General features: G+C 37.5%; 1 protein-coding gene across 1 annotated transcript in view; it reads left to right on the forward strand.

The window, feature by feature from the left end:
• Positions 1 to 22,203, forward strand: part of FAM234B (family with sequence similarity 234 member B) — a 1,027,012-nt gene that overhangs the window by 995,759 nt on the left and 9,050 nt on the right. The window contains exon 15 of the mRNA XM_044087023.1: positions 8,568 to 8,785. Within this exon, the coding sequence (XP_043942958.1) occupies positions 8,568 to 8,785 (218 nt within the window). The remainder of the gene's footprint in view (positions 1 to 8,567; positions 8,786 to 22,203) is intronic.

Raw genomic sequence — 22,203 nt, forward strand, 5'->3', positions numbered from 1 at the left:
ATTCTAAAAATGATGGGGACACATAAAAGCTATTAGGTGGTGTTAGGGTAGGGTTATTAAATTATGTTGCTTGCTTTGCATACTGATTGTCTAGTTGGAAATGGTAAGTGGTGAGGTTAGCTGTAATTATGAGGAATAAAGTTAATACAAGACCATGTACAAACATGATAGTATTTGTGTTTGATAAATTATTTGAAAAATGATCAGTATTGAGGGAAGATAAATTGTTTGTTAAGATATCGGTATATTACAATGTCAGGTATTCAAGGCTAGGATGGAGATGATGTGCTCAAGATGGATGCTAGGATGCACACCGAGGGACAGAAGAAGAAGTTATAACACCAGAGCAGAAACCAAAGTAGCTGTAATTGCAGAGCAGGTCAGAACAGTTTGTGGTGGTTGGGAAACATGAGCAGAAAAGCAGTGAATGATTTGGTGAAGATGATTTGGGAGAGGCAGGCAGAAGGCAAGAAGATACAAGCACATCTAGCTAAGAGATGGATGGATTACATGAGAGAAGCCCTACAACAGTCAGGCATGACTATTGGAGAAGGTAGAGGAGTGGCATTGAATAAAGAGAGGTGGTGGCAGTTAATGCAACACCCAAGGATGATGATCTGGGTGCAGCACTGATCACATCGAGATCAGTTCCAGGTTGAGCCTAGGTGGGTCTATATTACTGACTTGAATGTTCAGAATAGCGAATACAACTCAGTCGACACGTAAATGTCGATCTACAAATTCTGCAAACTACCAAACCATCAAACCTGAAGACATCGAACGTGTTTGTTGGCCAGCAGCGTGATTGTGGGGATGAGGAAATATATCCTTTTCCCCACTGTAGTGCGGTCTTGGTGTTGGTATATTTAAGTAGGGGGGTGGGGGGGCACTGCCCCAAACATGGGGCATGGGGGTGCAGGGTGGCTTGCCCCCCTGCAAAACGTATGTTAATATAGTTTTATTTAGTTGGGTTTCACTTACCTGAATGGCACTTTTGATGACGTAATGCGTTCGATATCTTCATTTTCAATGGTTTGGTAGTTCGCTTGATTTGTAGATCGACAGTTATGTGTCGACGGAGTTGTATTCGCTTTTCTGAACATTTGAGTTAATAATATAGACCCCGCCCAGGTTATGCAAATCAGTACCAAAAAATGTAGTGCATGTACAGCAAAATGTGGAAACATACAATGGCAAGACAGTTTAAAAAAATTCTACTTGTTTGATAATGATAGTACATAGTTACATTGTGCGGATATTTAATTAATTTATTTTATTTATAAATTAGTGTGTTTTATTTTATGTATGTGTCTTTATTCTACTTTAACAGCTGTTACTTTAGCTAAGTAGCTGTTAGCAGTAGTTCTGAAGTACTTTAAGAGTTTTATTATTGTAGTATCTCTCATATCGATCAGTTTGTTCACAAGGCATTTATTTGATGTTTCTCTTAACTGTAATGCCTGTCCTTGTTAAAGAAACATGGTTGGCGTAATGGTTCAGGTGTTTACCTTACAGGCACAAGGTGCAGGGTTTGATTCTCTCATGGGATAATTCGCTAGGCTTAAAATGGCTCACAAGGACAGTTGGCCTAGTAGTAATCTATGAACTGTGAAACCTAAGAGTCATGCTTGTGTAAGAATTGTTCCTCTATCAGACTTAGCACAACTATGGCTTTTTCTTGGAAAACATCATAAAGTTTCTCAGTGTTTTGTACATCCCCCCCCAAAAAAAAGCTTTCTCTCGTTGTGCATTGCAGAAAGTTATTTATTATTCTGATTTCCTCTCTTTTACTTCTACTTTTTTATAAGTTTCTCGTGATGAAAGCTCCTTTAAAATAATAATACTAAATATCTCTGTCAGAATTGTCATGTAAAGTCCCAAGTTGAGTAGCAGTTATTCTGTATTTGAGAAGTATTTAAAATAAAAATTAATAATAATAAAAAAAAAAAACTTGATACTATGTTAGTCTGATAAAAACAGAAAAGTTCAGCAAAGAAAAATATTTTTTGTATGCTCCAAGGTGATTTTTCAGAGAAATCATTAAATTGTAGGATATACTCATCTTCCAAATTCTGAATTCAGATTCACTTCATTAAATGAGGGTGTAGAACCCATCATTTCTGGTGACTGTACCCCTACACATTGCTGTGATAAGAGGCCCATTAACGTTCATATCAGTTTGGGCAATCGCTTTCTTTTGATTCTCTAACTTTCATCTCATTTGTAATTGAATCCCAGATATCTTCTGTTTAACATTGTTTGAAGTTGTCTTGTTGCGTTCTTAACTCTTGTCATATCCCTTATCCGTGGTTTTACATGGTTCCGTGAGGGGAGTTGACTATGATTATTTTTTAGCTCATTTTATGCTTCTTCCTGGGTTTGATCATCATGGCTTTTTCTCACTTTATTGCAGTTAGCCTCTTCATTCCCCCAGGAGTCAAGAGCCTTATCACTGATTCATTTCTCCTACAGAGGAGGGACTAGTGGAGGCATGGTGCCACCATCCATTGATGGGGAACATTTTTTTTTATTGTGGCCTAGTGGATCCTTAAAGAGATGAGTAAAATAGGGCTGTCACATGCTCACACAACTGAAGAAAGCTTACAGATACTCCTACCCATCTGAACCAGTGCTGTGCATCTGTTTTTCCTGTCTTCTCCAGGAAGTCTTATATGTTGCATGGCTACAGACATGATTCCTGCATTCCCCCTGTGAAGAACGAGTAGGCATATCCTCTTTACTACTTCCCTTTGTCAGTCAGCTCCTGAAAAACAAGAGAAGCTAACTGAACCCATGTCTTCTGTGTGGTAGTCAGGCTGTAACCCTCTAAGGAGCCAACTGCAAGGTGGGGTTAGTGAATATTTTAGTTTATTGAAACAAGTTACTAAAGCTTTTTTATGCTGAGTTCCTATTTCTTGCATTTGCTTGCAAAGACTGGTTCTCAAGAGACACTATCTGCATCTCTCTGTCTTGCACCTAAGGGATCAGTGGCTTTCAGTTAAGATGTTTCCAATCTAGGTCACACTGATATCTTTGAGCGTTATTACGATTAGGGGAAATGTAGCATTTTCATTTATCCCCCATGACACCCCATTCAGTAGGGGGTGCCCTTTGGTGATGCTGCACAGCTTACAATAAATTATCTTCTGTGGGGATCTACTTCCACATATTCAGACAGTGGAAAGGTTTACCACTTTAACTGTAAAATATTTAAGATTTCAGTGTTCTACATGTAGCGGACTCTATTAAAGGTATTAATAACACTGTTTCACAAAATCCTAATACTGTATTGACTGTTCCCCAGAAGGATTTTATTAAATCCTTCAAGGTTGTACACTTTTACAGAAACAGTCCGCAGGTATACACTGCTTTCACTGATTTGTTTCTTTCTGGAGTTAATCCTCAGCTTCTGTCGATTTTGTTATACAGTTAGGCTTTCAAAAAATATGGAAAAAATGTTCATGTTACTTCACCTTTGACCATAAACTTAGTGTTTGCTAAACACATAGGTTTTGTTTTCAACTAACTTTATCAACCCTGGAAAATAATAAACATTTGTATGATGATGATTTGGGGGAATGACTTGAAGCAACTGCTTCCTTATACTGATATATTATTTCTTATGTTACTAAATGTTTTTACAACATGCTGAAACAGTAGGAACAGTCATTAGAGGACGTGCCTTGTTTATATCTGCTGCCTTTCTGTGATAACATACAATCTACTTTGTTAGATTCTCCTGTCCATTCCTAGGCTTTATTTTTGTTCTTGTGCAAAAATATTTAAGGATCTGGATGAGAGGATCAAAGTACAGTTGAAATTTGACAGAAGACTATTTCCAGTTTTAATTTTGTTTTCCAGAGAAGTACTAATGATGAACCATGGCCATTTTTCAAAATTCAGAACACAGGGAATGATTTTAAATGGAGGAAGAAAATTCAGAAATCCAGTGTAATTGGAGTTTCCAGTCTTTATTGGCTTCTTATGCAAATATATTTTTGGTCATGTCCCCAAATTTAGTTTAGTGGTGGCAGCTGCTACAAGGACATATATGTCCCTCTCCCCATGCAGTAAACTTGGAGTTGATTATTGTAAGTTGGAGTGTATGGAGGTCATAGTAGTCTACTTGGATTGGGAAAACTCACTCCTACAATTATTATTTTTTTTATGTTTGCAGTTTTACACATTTCTGTTTGCATGAGGCTTCATTTGTAAAAGTGATTTTAAGAGAATTATAATACTACAGAAGATTATAATATAGCCAAGTTTAATTACCTGGATTATCAGTTTCAAAAGTAGGTTTGTTTTCAAGGAAAGTCAAACTCTTGTTTCTTTTTATCAGATGTCTTTTTTCTGCTTTTTAAACCCCCCTTTAATGAATTATCACTTGTGACATAGACAAACTTAAATTTATATAAAAGTAATCGAACCAAACTAACAAGTTCACATTTACAAATATTATACATCACATGTATTGTTCTGTGCAGTGTAATTAATCTGATAGTACATAAAGTGTTCATCTCCTGACTTCTTTTAAACCTCATTCCTCCTCCAAAACATTTTCCTGCTTGTAATGTTCCTCCAATTTCCATATTTTTTGTGTGATTTGCTCCTGTCCCTTTCTAAAGATGCCACTTCCTGTTCTTTTATCTCTGTTACAATATTCACTACTTCATGTATGGCTGGTATAGACTTTGATTTACATTTTCTAGTAATTGCTTTTTGGGCAGCCACCAGAATTAAACTTAACAAGGCGTTACACTTTCATAACTGTTTTCTCCACCCGTCAATGAGTGAAAGGGTTTCTTTCTCTTTAATAATGTGAACAACAAAATTTTAGAAAAATGAGCAAGAAAGGTGATTTCCTTATGTTATGCAACTTAATTTGCTTCAAAGCTAATTGTTAACATTACCTTTTACCCCTCCTCATTGATTACAAATGTATTATTCCATAGTTTATAGGTTACTGGCCAAAGTGTCAGTTCAGAGAGTTTCCATGCAGAAAACTGGGGAAGGTTTTTGTTCAGTTTTTACTTCCATAACACATAATAAGAAGTAGTGGCCAGTTTTACCATATATACATTATACTATTAATATGAGAGTGCACAGACGCGCACACACACACACAGCTATATATAGTGTGTGTGTGTGTGTGTGTGTGTGTGTGTGTGTGTGTGTGTGTATATATATATATATATATATATACAGACACACACAGTTATTTAGATGTCGGATGGCATTCACACGAATTGAGAATAGTTGAAAGGCTTATTTCCAGTTCATGGGAGGTCAAACCGAAGATGGTCGGCTCCACAACAGTGAATGCTAGTGTGCATTCGATGTTGTGAGGTCGACATTCTATCTGGAGATCGCAGTACAGTGGGGATTGTGAAATGTACCCATTTCCTCACCGTAGTGCATTCTTGGAGTTTGTATATGTAGTTAGCAGAGGGTGTAGGGGGAGCAGAGGGCTTGCCCCCCTGCAAAACGTTACTTGGGAGTGACTGGAAGGCAAAGTACTCTGGGTAATGTTGACTTTGTCGAATTGGATGGGTCGACCTTACTGGTTTCATTATTGTTGCCTGTGTGCCTGTCCGATGTTTTTATTTTCAGTATTTTTTTCGATGACGTGATCCCTCTACAGCATCTGTTTTGGGATTTCAATAGTAAACCATATATATATATATATATATATATATATATATATATATATATATAGATCTATGTCATAAGATTGAAAGATCAAAAGACTGAAAACCAAAATATCTAAAACTCAGAATATCGAAAGCATGTTTAATGCAGGGGGGCTTGTACCTCCTGGGGGGGGGGGGTTGAGCCCCCCCTGCTAATTATATATACCAGCTCCAAGATTGTACAACAGTGGGGAAGGGGAAAATTCTCATGTATGATATTTTGAGTTTTAGATATTTTGATTTTCAGTCTTTTGAGCTTTCAGTCTTTCAACATACTCCTGTACATACATACACACACATATCTATACGTAGGTTCATAGGTTCATACTAGGCTATCTGCCCTAGGGCATTTAGAAGCCTAGCCAGAGTGTGTTTGGCTTTCACCACCTATTTTAAATTAATTTTGCTCTGCCCTTTTTCGAGGTTAGTATACTGTGCCTCTGTCTAACAGTGACACAGAAGTGATACCCGGGTTAAACCTACGATCTCCCATCCACTCATCAAGATTCCTCTTGAAGAGAGTCAATGAGGAACTCTGCCTAACTTGGACTGGGATTTTATTCCAGAGTGAAGGGAGCCTCTGGGTTATGAATCTGTTCCTCCAGCATGTCTTATTTATTTCAGTGCTGAGGTTCAAGTCTCTCGAGCGAGTAGCTGTGTATATATATATATATATATATATATATATATATATATATATATATATATGTATACAAAGATAGCTACAAGAGAATATCATGACATTACAAGGTGACAGCAGGAGTTATTTGTTTTGTATGTGTGTATAAGTACATACATACATACATACATACACTGTATTACTGTGGTTCTCTATCATTATACCTACTGCTAACCTATTTTCAGCTTACATTCAAAAACTTTCTTCCCATCTCTCTACTCTTATACTTTCTCTATCTTCTCTTGCTCTGATTTACTGTGGACCTTCATCTCTTTTTTGTATAATAACTACTAACTTTATTGCCTCAATATAATATTACAGTTTAGCAGAGTTTTTGTCTTTCTTTCATTTCAGAGCCTGCAGTCACTACATCTGACCTCGTTACTGCAGGAGCTTTGCCACAAGCCCTTACTCCTCCTACAAGTTTACTGAGAATTTTGTCATTGTATAATGTAAGCACATTCATCATGAAGAACTTTGCTGTCTATTAACTTTAATCAGTCGAATACATGCCTGCTCTGTGACTGAAAATCTCTGAAATAATATGTGCACTGTAAGGACCTCTCACTAAGCTGGCCACTATGCCCTTTGCCTTGACCAGTGGACAGACTGTAATGCAGATGCTAGTTATTTAGCCTCAGGAAATGAGAGAAAACCTGTTTTACTTTGGTTCTATTTGTTAATTGCCTTGTACTGGCTTTAAACTGATTCCTGTCACTTATAATTTGATCTCTTCTCTCTCTCTCTCTCTCTCTCTCTATATATATATATATATATATACATATATATACATACATATATATATATATATATATATATATGTACGCACATACATGCATTCATACACTCTTAAGCTGATATATATCTGTATGAATGCATATACTGTATGTATATGTACTTGTATGTAACATGATATGTATATTTGTATATACTCAACATCACACAGTTTGAAAAATAAGTGACTGAAACCTAGAACCACTGGATACAACTTACTGGTGATAAATAAATAGAGTTAATCCTCTCTGCCAAGTTCTTACCCACAAGTACTTTTTCAGGTATGAGAGATGTTGACATACTGTTATGTTTTGTCACATATTACAGAGAGACTGTAGGTATTACTTAGCCTTGTGTTGAAAAGACAGTACTGCTTTTTTCGTTTCTCTGCAGACTGTGAACCACAACAAATTAATTATGTTGCCTAACTGTTTAACAGCTGTCAAGACGTGGCTGCTGTTGCTTTTGTGTGGGAAAGGTGAAAGCAAAGTGTTATCTCCTGGGGGGGGAGGGGGGGGGTTAATGCTTTCAGAGGCAGCACTACTTGTTTCTGTTTTACAGGCAGCAATTTTCTTGTACTGTGTGCTTTTCTTTATAATTATTAGCCTGTATATAATAGTAACATACCTGAGGGATAAAAGGAGGTATGCTAGGGTTTCATAGGTCAGCATAGCCCACATTATTGGGCCGTACTGGATTCCAATATATTTTATTTAATCCACTAGTGACCACCTTGAAGGACACCACTGAGTTTGCACCGAGCTTTGCTAAATAAATTAGCAGTAAAAGAGATCTCTCAATATAGCACTGCCACTGACTTCATTATGCAGTCTTATCTGTGATCTCTCTATTTCATACTTACCAACTATCCAGATTTTCGCAGAATGTCTAGATTTTTGCCCCATATTTTTGGTATTTTCCTAATAAAATTTGTGGTTTTCTGACAAATCATTGAGGAATGAAGTTACTTAATAATTTGTAGACAGTAGAGTTTCAGACTCCCATTTCCTTCAGAAAATGCTTGTTATTCTATCAACTGTTTAAGTTTATAAGAGCAATAATTAAAATTTGTCCCTATTTTTAGGCCTTTGTCCCACCATTATTTTTGGCTTTGTCCACATTTCTTGTACTAAGTGGTTGAGAGGTGTGCTCCATTTCTGCTTCCATCTTGTGAGATACTGAGCAAGTGACTTGTTCATACCTGTGATTCCAAACAGTTGTACCTATTGGACTTACCTGTTTAATGCTGTAAAAAAGAATTAATAAGCAGAATGTTAATTAGCAAACATATTTACAGCAATCTCCACTGTATTTATATGGGTAGCTTCATGACTGAATTTTAAATTTTGTTTTGTAACTATTTGTTATTAAACGGTTTGCCTTTACTTGGAAAATAAATATCTCCTTCGTTTTTGTTCTAGTTGGAATAAGTGAATTTGAGAAAGATGCTGTGTTTGTCACCATGAAGGTGAAACCCGGACAAGGGAAACAGCCAGGGCCCTTTATAATTAACCAGATAGGTTTACGATGGGCCATGGCTCATAGCAGGGTGGTGCAACTCAGTTCTGGAACGAAGTCCGACAAAGTGAGAAAATTCCTTTCCAAACTTGAATTCAGCAACATCCGTCAGCAATTTCAGGTAAGGTCTTAAAGACTGTGTTCTGTATTCTGTTTATTTTTGAAGAATGTAAAAAAGGTGAGAGCACTACAAATTCATTGTTGTGATTTAGTATTCCAAGCCATGTTTTTTTTCCCTGAATGTCACAAACAATGACTCATTTAAAAGCTGTCACAATGCTAGCACTACTCCCTTGCATTTTGTCAAATACAATAATTTGTCCATGTTCAGCAGAAAAAGCAGTGGGAAAACTATTAATCGCACATTAATAGTTAATTATCTTGCCGTACAGCTAATCTGAATTTTAGAATGTTCACAGTGCAAGTTTAAGGATTGTTAGTGTACTAGAACAAAGGAATACCACAGGAGACTACTAGTTCCACAGCTCCTGTGATATATATCTTTCAGATAGAAAATAGTCACTGTTACTGTCACTGCTCTTTAGAAGTCCGTAACTGAGCAGTATTAATGAAGTAGAAACCCTACACGCACACACACATACACATATATATTATATATATATATATATATATATATATATATATATATATATATATATATATATAAATGTGTATATGTATATATATATATATATATATATATATATATATATATATATATATATATATATACACACATTACACACATATGTATATAAATATACAGTTTTGACAAAGGCATGGAAATTGAGACATATACGTTTTTAGCTATTGCCTGCACTCCCCAAGATACAAATCTTTGACCCCCTAATGGAATGACCTGTTGAATCACTGTACATGCACTGTAACTCCTTCACCCACACACACACACACACACACACCCGCATCTGCACATGCACACGTTTGTGTGTGTGTGTGTGTGTGTGTGTGTGTGTGTGTGTGTGTGTCTGTGTACATGGATGAAGTGCCTCATTAATGGCTTTTATATTTAGAGACATGTCCCAGATAATCAATCTGTGAGTTATTAAATTCTCATTTTATAAGTTCAAAGGGGGTTCTAGGCTGATGACCACATTGGCCTGTGGCCTTTATAAGCCTAGCCAAGCATCCCAAATATATCCCAAAAGTTTTTGTGCCTAGAGGTTATATTAAGGGGTGTATGTAGTCTAGTGCATGATTTGCAGGCTGCCTTTGTCCATTAGAGACATAGGTGCTAGACAGAGATGAATGTCTGATTTCACATCCACTGGTGCAGGTTACACTCAAATGGTGTTAAGGAAGAGCTCTGCTTCACATAGATGGGATGTATTTTTCCAGAGAAGAGGAATTCTCTGAGTTGCATACTTGTTCTTCTAACATGTCCTATTTAATGTCACAATCAAGGTTTAAGTCTCTAGATTGAGTAGTTCTGATGCTATTAGTTTTGCAGATGATCAAGAGGTCTGTCAGAGCGGACTCCAAGGCTGCCTTGTATGCCAGGCATTGATCACCTCTCAACAGCCTGTATGAAACAGAACATAAAGGTAGGGTTTTGGGACGATTTGCATAGAAGAATTTGTTCATGCCCTGAATTATTTTTTGTGAGGAACCTCTGTAAGACGCTCCACTTGCTACATGTGCCTAGTCAGGTACATACCAAGGTGAGTGTTGTACTCAGTGATAGGTCTAATGAGGGCCAAATTCAGAGGAACAGTGAGTTCCTTGGACCTAGATGCCACGTCATTGCATATAAGTTGAGGAACAGAGAATGATTTTCTTACGACCATAGACATATATTTGTCAAAAGCCAGGTTACTATCTACATATGTCCCCAAATCCTTGACTACTGGGTCTACTCCTAGGAGTACTTTATCAGTGAGATAGTTTCCTAGGGTCACTGACTACCAAAAGGGTATTGTTATACATTTCTTGGCAGTGAGTCTTAAGCCATGGCTTTGGCACCAGTCATTCGTCTGTGTTAGTCCCTTCTGCAGGATGTTAGCTTTTGTGGGGATTCTTTGACTGCTCCTAGTTTGCTGTCACGTACAATCATCTACAGACTTTGTCAACCAGTGACCTTTGATACTGGCCTTGACTTCCATGAAGTAAATCCCAGAAAGGAGGGACTCGGCACAGAGCCCTGAGGGACTCCACTAGTGATGAGTGAAATTAATACTAATACAAGTGGTAGTATTTTGACCAAAAGCAAGGCTTTACAAATACACTTTCAAAAATCAGTTTGATATACAAATGACATATAATTCTGTACAAAACTCCAGATAGCTGTGCTGGCATATGTTACACATCCATTGCCCTACTTCTCCAGGCATAGCTGGCAATACCTCATATCATCACAGTTTGTTTATAAGCAACAATTAGATGTTTTTTTAAGAAATCTCAGTACTAACCCCCAGTACGGCCATTAGCTCTTTCATTCACAGGAACAGTTACGTATCAGTGTCTGGAACTTAATAAACAGCCAGTTTATTATATGTTTACTTATATGTGTGGCATTTTCCTTTTTTTACCACTAGAACAGTAGGAGATGACTATGCCTGTTTGATATGTACTAATAGTACGGGTCTATATTACATGTTCGAAGAGTCAGTTCAGCGAATGGCATTTTACATAGAAAATGCTGTTCAGTGAATTGTTATAGCGAGATCGCGATACAGTGAAGATTGGAAAATTTTCCCTTTCTTCACTGTAATGTGATCTTGGAGTTGGTATATATAATTAGCAGGTGGTGGTGGGGGCACAGCCCCCCAAAAGAACAAGTTCAACGAATGGCATTTAAAATGTAAATGCTGTTCGCTGAACTGACTTTTTGGGGTTATGATATAGACCATAATAATCCCATCCCTCTAAATTCATTCAAGCTCTTTATCCACTTTTCCTTCACTGCAGATGTTAACAAGTCTGTTTTTGTAAACTGAAGTGGCATCCTGCCTCCCAAAAATAGTTTTTAACATCATGCTGTATTTCAAGTTCCTCACAAAACACATTAACCACTTTTTGCACTGATTTATACTCATATAATATACATTAATGGAAAAGTTAAATTTGCTTCCTGCTTAACTCTTCACCTTTCATCACAACTAAAGGCAGTATTATTTTTCTGTGCATAGCACTATTTTGTTTGGAACAGACAACCTTTATATTTTATGCTTCACAGTACTTCTCTATAATTCTTTCTTAGGAAACAATTTGCAATTTGTGGATCATTTCTTCAGGTATAACAAATACTGTTGCTTCACTGTCTGCTTCTGTGCCCACATTTATAATATTTGTAGTAAATGTGTAAATAAATTATCATTTCTTTTTATGGGAACATTTCAAAAACATTGTTAATTTGGTGTCAGTTTCACATATTTGTTTTTCTTTCCACGTATGCTTAGTATTTCTTGTGTGAAGATTATTAGTTTTATTTTTGTTTTGCAGCTCTATTAAGACCTATTTGTTTTATATACCTACTTTTTCCACAGCTTTGGCATTAACCTCTTTGTAATTACAGACTGTCCTGTAGTTAGCGATGAGGATTAAGGCTACAAGCTATTATTGATTCCTTAATCTTAAGGTTTGCCTGCTGTATTACCTTGAACAAATCACTTAATCAGACAGTGCTTTGCAGTAGTTAAGAAGTTGTTCTAGGTTCCGCCATGGTCTCCTGGACTGCAAATCTAGTAACTATATATGAACCTGCAAAGCCATGACTTGTGGAATGTGACTTTTACTATTACATTGACTGTGTGTGTGTGTGTGTGTGTGTGTGTGTGTGTGTGTGTGTGTGTGTGTGTGTGTGTATATATGTGTGTGTATATATATATATATATATATATATATATATATATATATATATATATGGATTCACTTTAGAAGCTCGAAATATCGAAATTCAGTATTTCGAGCCCATAAAGTGGAATCCTGAAAACAACGAAACCTCAGAAGCGTGAAATTCAAAACCTCACACACTGGAGATTTTGAATTAGCACTTCTGGTGTTTCACTGTGGTTGTGGATTCAGGTAAGTGTTTATTTGTTAAGGGTTTTGGGTAGGGGCTGTGGTGTGTGTTAGTGTGTTTTGTTGCTGTGATGTGTGTGTGCAAGGAGAATGTAGCTTGTGTGGTGGTGTTTTGTGTGTGTTTGTGTGTAGTGCGACTTCGGAGTTAGAATGTAGTAGAGAACTTGTGTTTGTGTGTGGGGAGGAAGGTGTGTGCCTGTGTGTGTGTGTGTGTGTGTGTGTGTGTGTGTGTGTGTGTGTGTGTGTGTGTGTGTGTGTGTGTGTGTGTGTGGAGTGGAGTAGGAGCGCTAATTCAAAATCTCCAGTGTGCGTGATTTTGAATTTCACGCTTCTGAGTTTTTGTTGTTTTCAGGTTTCGACTTTGTTGTATCTTTCGGCTTTTCCCAGTTAGGGGTCGCCACAGCAGAACCCCGGTCCGCTATCGACTTTATAGCCTCAAAATACTGAATTTCAGTATTTCGAGGATATAAAATGAATCCATATATATATATATATATATATATATATATATATGTATGTGTATACGTATGTATATATCTATGTATATATATATATATATATATATATATGTACACACACACACACACATAGATATAGATATCAACTCCCCCATACATCTTAGCTGTTGCTTATCTCACCAAAGTTCTGCTTATTTAATAGTCTTTGCAAACTTCAGTCCAGAAAATATTTTTCTCTCGAAAGCTTTGTATTGAGAACCACTAATGAATCTCTGTCTTAGTGTTTTACCCTGAATCAGATAAAAATGAGGCTAAAACAGACTGAAAAGAATGACTATAGAAACACTGAATGCAGAGACTCCAACTGTGTTAAATCATATGCTAATACATGAGACAAAACCACAATTCTCTCTAAGGATGAGCGCTTTTGTTTTTAATAATAAAATCTTCTTCAGATAAAAAAATGTACAATTCCAAACAATTTAAATAGCATTTCTTATCCAGTTAAACAATCATATGACACAAATTTAACAAATCGAAATACCCCTTTCAATAACCAATCCTCACCAAGCAGTACTACTATTTAGTAATGACCCAGAATGTTTATGCACTAAAAGCAATAATGTCTATCATCAACTTCATTGTAAAACACACATTCCTTGCAGCTATATTTTGAACAACAAATCCTAAAGGTACTTGAACATTAAACTCATTTTCTGATATCCACGGGTTGCAACATTTCTCAGTTTCTGTCACTCTTGTGCACTGAGCATTGAACATCTTCTTTTGGTTCCTTCTGTAACGTCATGCACTGGACTAGCAGAGTGAGCTTAGCCTTCATTCCACTCATTTATTTATTTATTTATTTATTTATTTATTTATTTATTTATTTATTTATTTGAAGTTTTCACAGTCATAGGTTCATAGGCGTTTACTAGGCTAATGACCACAAGGGCCTTTTAAGCCTAGCCATCTATCCCAAATCTCTGACAAGTTCTGATACCCTTGATAAGTGTAAGCATGGGCCTGGGAAATGAACCATTTACAGGTTACCTGTTTGCATTAGAGACATAGGTGCCAAACCAGGGATGAATTTCCAGTTTCCCATCCAATTGTCCAAGTTGCACTTGAGTTGGGTTAGGGAAGAACTCTGCTTCACATAGATGGGGAGCCTGTTCCATAGATGGGGTAGTCTCTGGGATACGTACCCCATGGACTTATTGGAGGATCTTTCTGAAGAAGTAATTTTTAAAAGATGTTCAGGCCAGTATAAATCTATTTTGGTTACTAGTAGCGAGTTGGATCCTCTGATAACACCTTTGTAGTACAAGCAGAGAATAGAGGTGTTAGCAGTGTTAGAACAACTAATTATAGTATTAATAACACAGTGAGGCACCCCCCGCAGAGTAAATGTTCCTGTGGTGTAGAAAGTGGAAATAAAATGGGAAATATAGGACATCCACTGGAACAAACCACAGCTAAATAAACAATTTCCTCGTAGTTGATAAATCTTCTAAAACGAATCCAGTGTCACCAAGACAGTGTTGTATAAAACAAACACTTTTAATACAAAACTTGGTACGCGCTTTCACCATTAAGGCTTCATCAGACCATACAAATGAGTGTTAAAGTCAAGTCTTTCTTAAATAGGTGGCCTCATAAATAATTCATCAATTCAATAAAAGATTGTGCTGACATTATTTCCTTACCACCAAAGGGAAGTAAGACTATCTTATACATCATAAAAACTTTAAAGCCTTTTTCTTCTTCTTTCAATTGCTAAAACAATTATAACTATATGTATAATCTATATAATACAGATACAACACTTTGAATATGACATTTACATGAATAGAATTCATAAAAACAAATAAATATGTGTGTGGTATATAGTAATTAGTCGTATACCAATTGACTTGAAAAATCATACTCATACAAGCACTAAAACACACCTGATAACTTTTCATAATTACCAAATGAATTGATGAATTATTTACGAGGTTGGAACATAAAAAACATGTTTGAAGCTAAACTAAAACCTTGGGTTAAAAACTCTGGAATGTTCAATTGTGAAGCTTGCGGATATTGTTGGCATATGGGTATAGGCAGGACCTTTTATGTGAATGAAGTAAAATGTAATACAACAATGACATATAATTGTAATTCAGAAATGATTGTCTACTTAGCTAAGTGCCAATGCTGTACTGAGTTCTACATTGGGAAAACAGAACGGATGTTAAGAGAACGAGTGTACGAACACTTGTACAGTACTGGAAAGAAAAAGGTGGATAATGTCTTAGCTAAACATATTATAGATGACCCTACACATTATTTTAAATTCAGGGTGATAGATCAAGTAGAGTTTAACCAGAGAGGAGGACCACACAGTTTAAAACTAGATGAACTTGAATTGTATTTGCATTTACGCCTTAATGCCCATGCCTTCCCCAGTCTGAACGATATGTGTTCTATCTATCACATGCTTGTTAAAGCTGAAAAGTCTTGAAAGATAAAGTTTTAATGTGTAGTTACTTTTTCAGGCAAAAAAATATGTTTTAATGTATTTTTCAGTTTTTTAATGCATTTTTATTGATTAATATTTTTACTGATGGATGTTTAATTGTATTGCATTTTGAAAATGAGGTAGATCATGTGACTAAGGGAACGGTATTTAATATGAGATTCCAGCTCTTGTTTTGTATCTGAAGAAGTTTGAGTACTACCTCAGATGAAAAGCGCTTAATAAAATTTTGGGTTTGTTGCAAGGAGCCGTTTATTGCCATTTTTTGGATTTTATACATACCTATCTCTCCAGCAGGTCCTATTTATGTCACTGTTAAGGTTTACGTCTTTAGAACAGGAAATTCTGCTACTGTTTATTTTGTGGATATGCAGAAAGTCCATCAGAGTGGGGTCTGACAATGCACTGCATGCCTGGCATAGATCTCCCCTCAAAAGCCTGCAGGAGACAGAGTACAGGGATAGGGCCTTGAGGCGGTCTGCATAGGACATATTATTTATGCCCTGTATTCTTTAAGTGAGGAACCTTTGTGGATGTTCCAGTTGTTGGACATGCCTGGTTAGGTACATACCAAAGGGTGCATTGTACTCAATGATAGGTCTGATGAATGCCGAATGCAGTGGAACAATGACCTCCTTGGACTTAGATGCCATACTTTTGTTTATAAGTTGTGCAACATTGAATGATTTCCTCACCACTGTAGACACGTGATGATCAAAGGCTAGATTACTAACTATGCGTGTCCCTAAGTCCCTGACTACTGGGTGAACTGTAAGGGGTGTGTTGTCAATATGATAGTTACCAGGGATGGATGACTTCCCAAAGGATACTATTATGCATTTCTTGGCACTTAGTTTTAGTCCACGGCTCTGGCACCAGTTATTTGTCTGTGTCAGCCCCTCCTGGAGAACACTTGTGTCAGTGTGAGATTCAGTGACAGCTCCTAATTTGCAATCATCTGCAAATTTAGTCAGCCAGAGACCACTGACATTGGCCTTGACTTCTGAAAAGTAAATGCCAAAAAGGAGCAGTCCAAGGACTGATCCCTGAGGGACTTCAGTTGTGATTGGCCTTTTAGTAGAGGTGGACTCCCCAATTCTAACTTACTGGGTCCTGTCTGTGAGCCATTTGGCTATCCACCTGGTGACATATGGGTTTATACCTAACCTCTTGATTTTGTCAACAATGCCCAAGTGGGGTATTGCGTCAAATGCCTTCGCCAGGTCAAGGTAGGCAGTGTGAATGATTTTGCTCTCATCCATTGCTTTGGTTACCTTCTCAAAGAGGTCCACCAGGTTGAGTAGGCATGATCTGTCCTTGATAAAACCAAACTGGGTTGGGTCAGTTATCTGGGGTTTTACTATATCACTGTTATTTCCATGATAATTCTTTCCATGGCTTTACATATAAGACAGGTGAGACTTATAGGTCTGTAGATGGCTCACCTTTGTGCAGAGGGATGACTGCTGCTGTTCTCCATTCATCAGGCATGAAGCTTGTTTGGAGGCTATAATTAAATAGCAATTCCAAAGGCCCTGTTAGGTCATGTTTCATTCTGTTTAGAAGGCATCCTGGGATATTGTCTGGGCCCATTGATGCAGTGTTCTTGGCCTTAGAGAGAGCATTAAGGACCTGTTCCCTATTGATAGCAGGGGGAGTTGTATTTGATGGTATTTCCTGAGAGAAGGTTGAGGAGGAGAGAAGGGTAAAGTAGGAGCTGAATTTGTCTGCCAGTAGGTTTGCTATATCTTTTGGCTCAGTATTGGTGCCTCCATTTACAGTGATCTCTGCACATAATTGTGTATTGCCTTTGAGGTTGTGGATACAGCTGAAGAATGCCTTGTGGTTGTCCTTGGCCTGGGAGGCCAAATTCACTTCAAATTTGGCTTTGACAGACTTTATTTGTCCTCTGAGATGTTTGTTTAGTTTGATGAGAGTGCTTTTATCCTGCTAGGTGCTGCAACCCCTAATTTTTGCCATGATTTTCTTCCTTCTGTCAGCTATTTCTGCTTGTCTACCTTTAGGTCCACCTCTTTCCTCTAGAGTTTAACTACTTTTGAAAGGTGTCCTTCATGTTAGGCCTCCAAGAAAAAAATTATTCTATATTGGTGCCTTAATTTTGTTCTTGAAAAGCTGACTCAGACACCTTTTGAACCAGCAGCATCTTCTACCATGCAGACGTGTACCTGGATGACTGTCTTGTTGGTGCCTCTGACTTCTGCTAAGAAAGACTCTAAGCTGCCCGCTGTTATGGTGGTCCCTCCTTTTCTTTTTTTTTTCTCACAGAGATCAGCATCTTTTCAGACCAGTCCGTTTTTTATTTAATAAATGGTCAGTGAGTTGTGTTTGAGTCAGAACATTCACCTTCATTACTTTTCCCATCTCCTCATCCATTCTTTAGATTTGTACAGACTGCTCAGATGTTATTTAGACACGACTAAGGATATTATGAAATCTGAGCAGATATTTGTTTCTTTTGTGCCAAGAATTTGGGTTTAGCTGTTTCTAAACAAACCATCTCCTCTTGGATTTCTAGCCACATTTCTTTTGGTTATTCTTTTCATGGCACTGGCTTCCTGTCTCTGTTCATGCTCATTCTACTAGCTCAGTGACCTCATCTGGAGCCTTTTTCAAAGGTCTTGATGCCCAATCTAAGCACTACAAATTGGATGTGGTCGGTAGAGCTAGGGCAGGTTTTGGCAGGTCCATGCTCCATAGGTTTTTGAAGGGGTCTTCTGTTGTTTCCTCCTCCTCCTCCTCCTCCTCCTCCCTACCTTCTTCAGTAGCTTTAGCACTCTTCCTTTTGTAAGGAATACTGAAACGGTGATAAGGAAGGACATAGTACAGTTGTGTAAGATCTTACCATAACAGTAGATGTCCTACTTTTCACTGTTGCAATATTCCATCCTTCCCTCTGTCCCCTGTTCAATTTATGTTGCTGTTTGGCCAGGGGCCTTTCTTTCTCCCCTTCCTGGATCTACATGCTCTCTTATTTCTTTCCTCTTTTAGGTTGCTCTGTTTCTCCTGGGGTAATTCAGCTCTGGGGATTTGGTGTTTGTATGTCACTTTGTACCTTACTCCTTGGATGTAGGACATAAAGGGCCTATGGCTTTGGTATGTTGGCTGGACATATACTATCCTTGGCAGGCTGTCCCTTCTGTAAGGAATACTGTAACAGTGAAAAGTAGGACATCTGTAATTATGGTTACACAACTATACTGTCTTCTGTTTTAGACAATAGAAGAATAACATTTTCCAAACAGAAAATTTGTATACTGACTTTTGCTTGTTTTTCACTTTATTACATTTATTTCAGAAAATAAGGGAAGAGTGCCGGCTCTTGCCAAAGGTTGAGGTATCTGAAAAATGTTGGCCGAGATGGATATTGGTTTAAAGTTAGTGGTTGAATGATGATATTTTGTTTGTACAACTGGCCAGATAATGACATTTACTAGATATCTGTGAATTTTTTTTTTTTTGTTTAGGAATGATTGCACATGTGCCATGGAGGATCTACTATAAACCATTTGCACATTGAACTGGGGGTTCAGACTGACAGAGCTTGGCAGACTATGAAGAAGAAATTTGTATATGACTTTTACTGCTTCACATATATATGCTGCTTATAGGGCTATAGTTCCCGGGGTCCGTTGTGGCTCCACCTTTGTGGAGCGGAATAACCATTGCTGTGTGCCACTCTGTGGGCACGTAGCCTGTGGAGAGGCTGAGTTTAAACAGTGTGTTTAGGTGAGGGGTTAGTTCATCTTTGAGCTCGTGTAGGACGCAGCCTGGGACACCGTCCATTCCCATTGATGCTGGGTTTTTGGCTTTGGAGAGGGTTGTTTTAACCTGAGTGTCTGTGATTTCAGGGGCATTACATTCTGGTATAGTTATGGGCCCTTTTGGGGGTAAGAGGGGGGTGAAGTTTGCACTGAACCTGTCTGCCAAGATGTTGGCTATATCGGTTGGTTCTGTGTATTTTGTGCCATTCTCCACTAACTCCGAGCAGGTCTGAGAATATTGACATAGCTAAAGAATGCCTTGTAGTTATCTTTGGAGTCCATGTCAATTTTTCTTTCGAAGCTAGCCTTGGATAATTTTATGAGGGAACGTAGTTTCTTGCTGATACTGATCAGGGATGTCTTCCCTTCTTGGCATTTTACTCTTTTCTGTACTAGTTTCCTCCTTCTGTTGTATGGCTTGTTTATGGCAGGGGTCCACCAGACTGGTTTCCTTTTCTTGGAGGAGTGAGTCTTGGTTTTGTTTGGGATAGCACGATCCATGCATTCTTGTAGGTGCCCATAGAGTGCATTAGTAAAGGATTTTGCAGCTTGGACACCGTTATCCTTTAGCATGGGGGCTTTGAAACTTCCCACCTCAGTCTTCAGTAATGTGAAGTTTGCTTTTGAAAAGTTTTTCACGGTGGAACAGGAAGCAATTGGTCAGGTGCCATATGAAGATATTTTGTAGACTTCCACAGAAAACCAGTATAAATATTCACTTGATGCTAAACAGCAAGGGAAGGAACAGGAAACTCTGATGCAGTCAACGGTGAGGAGTGATAGGCCCAGTCAGTTCCCATATGACAGAGCAACGGATAGCATAGGATGAAATTTGAAGAGAATGTGACACACGAAAATGCTATAGAACTTTCTATAGAATGCCTGCAGGGTATGGAAAACAAAAAAATGTTCCCTCAGTTTAGAAGAAAATGAGCTAAGAAAAGAGTTGCTTGATTTAATAGATATAGATATATTAAGATCAATGAAAGAAATAGACTGCAGAAGGTCAATAAAACCCAAAAAGTCAGAAGTTTGATAAAACAAATGAACACAATAATTAGGACTGTCCACAAAGATCCATGCATTATAATAGAAGTAAACAGGATATATTACTGTGCAGCTAAATTAATAACTGATGAAGTTCTACCACAAGAACACAGGGTAGTGAGGGAAAGGAAGGGGAGGAATCAAATACCATCATGGAAGTATCGGAAGAGAGAAAACTGTAAAGCAATTAAGACAAGAAGTGTCACTGTTAGAAGAATATAGAAGAGGGAACAGATCAACAAAAATACTAAGAAAGATAGATGTGATAAAAACAATGAGCAGTATTAGAACAGACCAGGATCACATCGCAAATAACAAACTGAAAATATCAGCACAGGCAGAAATACTTAGAAGGTATACAAATAAATGTAAAGGAAACGTGCAAAATAAGCAATTTATTGATGACCCAAAAAGTTTTGTAGAGAATTGGGAAACAAGTAAAAGGAATTGAAAGACTGCCAAAAAAAAAAGAAGAAATATATGCATTATAGAGAAATACCTATGAAGGTCCTGTGGAACATAACAAAAATGTTATATGGATAGAAGCATTAAAAGAAAGCATAAGAAGTTTAAAGGTACAGGATATGAAATGGAAGTAACAGCCAGAGAGATTGAAACAAAGTTAAGGAAAGCTTCTAATTGGAAAACCCCACGGCCCAGATGCAGTACCTAACTTTTGGTTAAAAGTATTAACATCTTTGCATGAAGATTTAGGTGCGAGTAAGAATGATTTAGATGCACACCCTGAACAGACAGCAACCTGGCTAACAACAGGAAAAACAATGCTCCTACTTAAGAGTGAACCTGCAAGCTACCCTAAAAATTGTAGACCAATAACATGCCTTCTGACGATGTATAAACTATACATGGGAATTAATGCCGACAGAATTTATAGTCATTTAGAAGAAAACTCAATTATGGCAGTAGAACAAAAGGGCAATAAAAGATAGTCATATGGAACAAAAGATAATTTGTTGTTAAAGTCATAGTGGAGAACTGTAAAAAGGGGAAGAACCTAAATATGGTATGAACTGACTACAAAAAAAGCATTTAATAGTATCCCACATTCAGGAATAAGAGTGCTTAAAAATGTATAAGATACACCCTACACTGATCGACTATATTACAGTAACCATGAAACAATACCAAACCACTTTGCAATTGCATGATAAAGGACAAATTATTATCCCATGAATACAAATTCAAAGGGGAATATTCCAGGGTGACTCTGCCACTGCTGCTATTCTGCCTTGCCCTTAACCCATTACGATGTCTACTTACCAGCTTAGGCCATGGCCATAATTTGGCTCCTAGAAATCAACAAAGTGTAAAGACTTCTCATCTTCTCTTTTTAAATGATTTAAAACTATATAGCTTATCAGATAAGGAACTGAAAGTACAGCTGCAAGTTGTCAAAACTTTTTCAGCTGATATAAGAATGTCATTTGGCCTTGATAAATAGGCAAAAGCAACCTTTAAAGCAGGAAAACTGCAGCACCAGGAAAACATCAGTTTGGGACAAGAATGTGATGTAAAAGAAATTGAGCAAGAGGGAGTGTATAAATGCTTGGGAATTCATAGGTTCATAGGTTGGTACTAGGCTATCAGCCCTAGGGCCTATACAAGCCTAGCCATAACAATTCCCTTTCTATTTCTTTTCACAGTATTTACTTCCCTGGACCCCTGTCTAGCA

Source organism: Protopterus annectens, chromosome 1.part1, assembly GCF_019279795.1.
Source record: "Protopterus annectens isolate FY-2018-M chromosome 1.part1, PAN1.0, whole genome shotgun sequence".
NCBI lineage: Eukaryota > Metazoa > Chordata > Ceratodontiformes > Protopteridae > Protopterus > Protopterus annectens.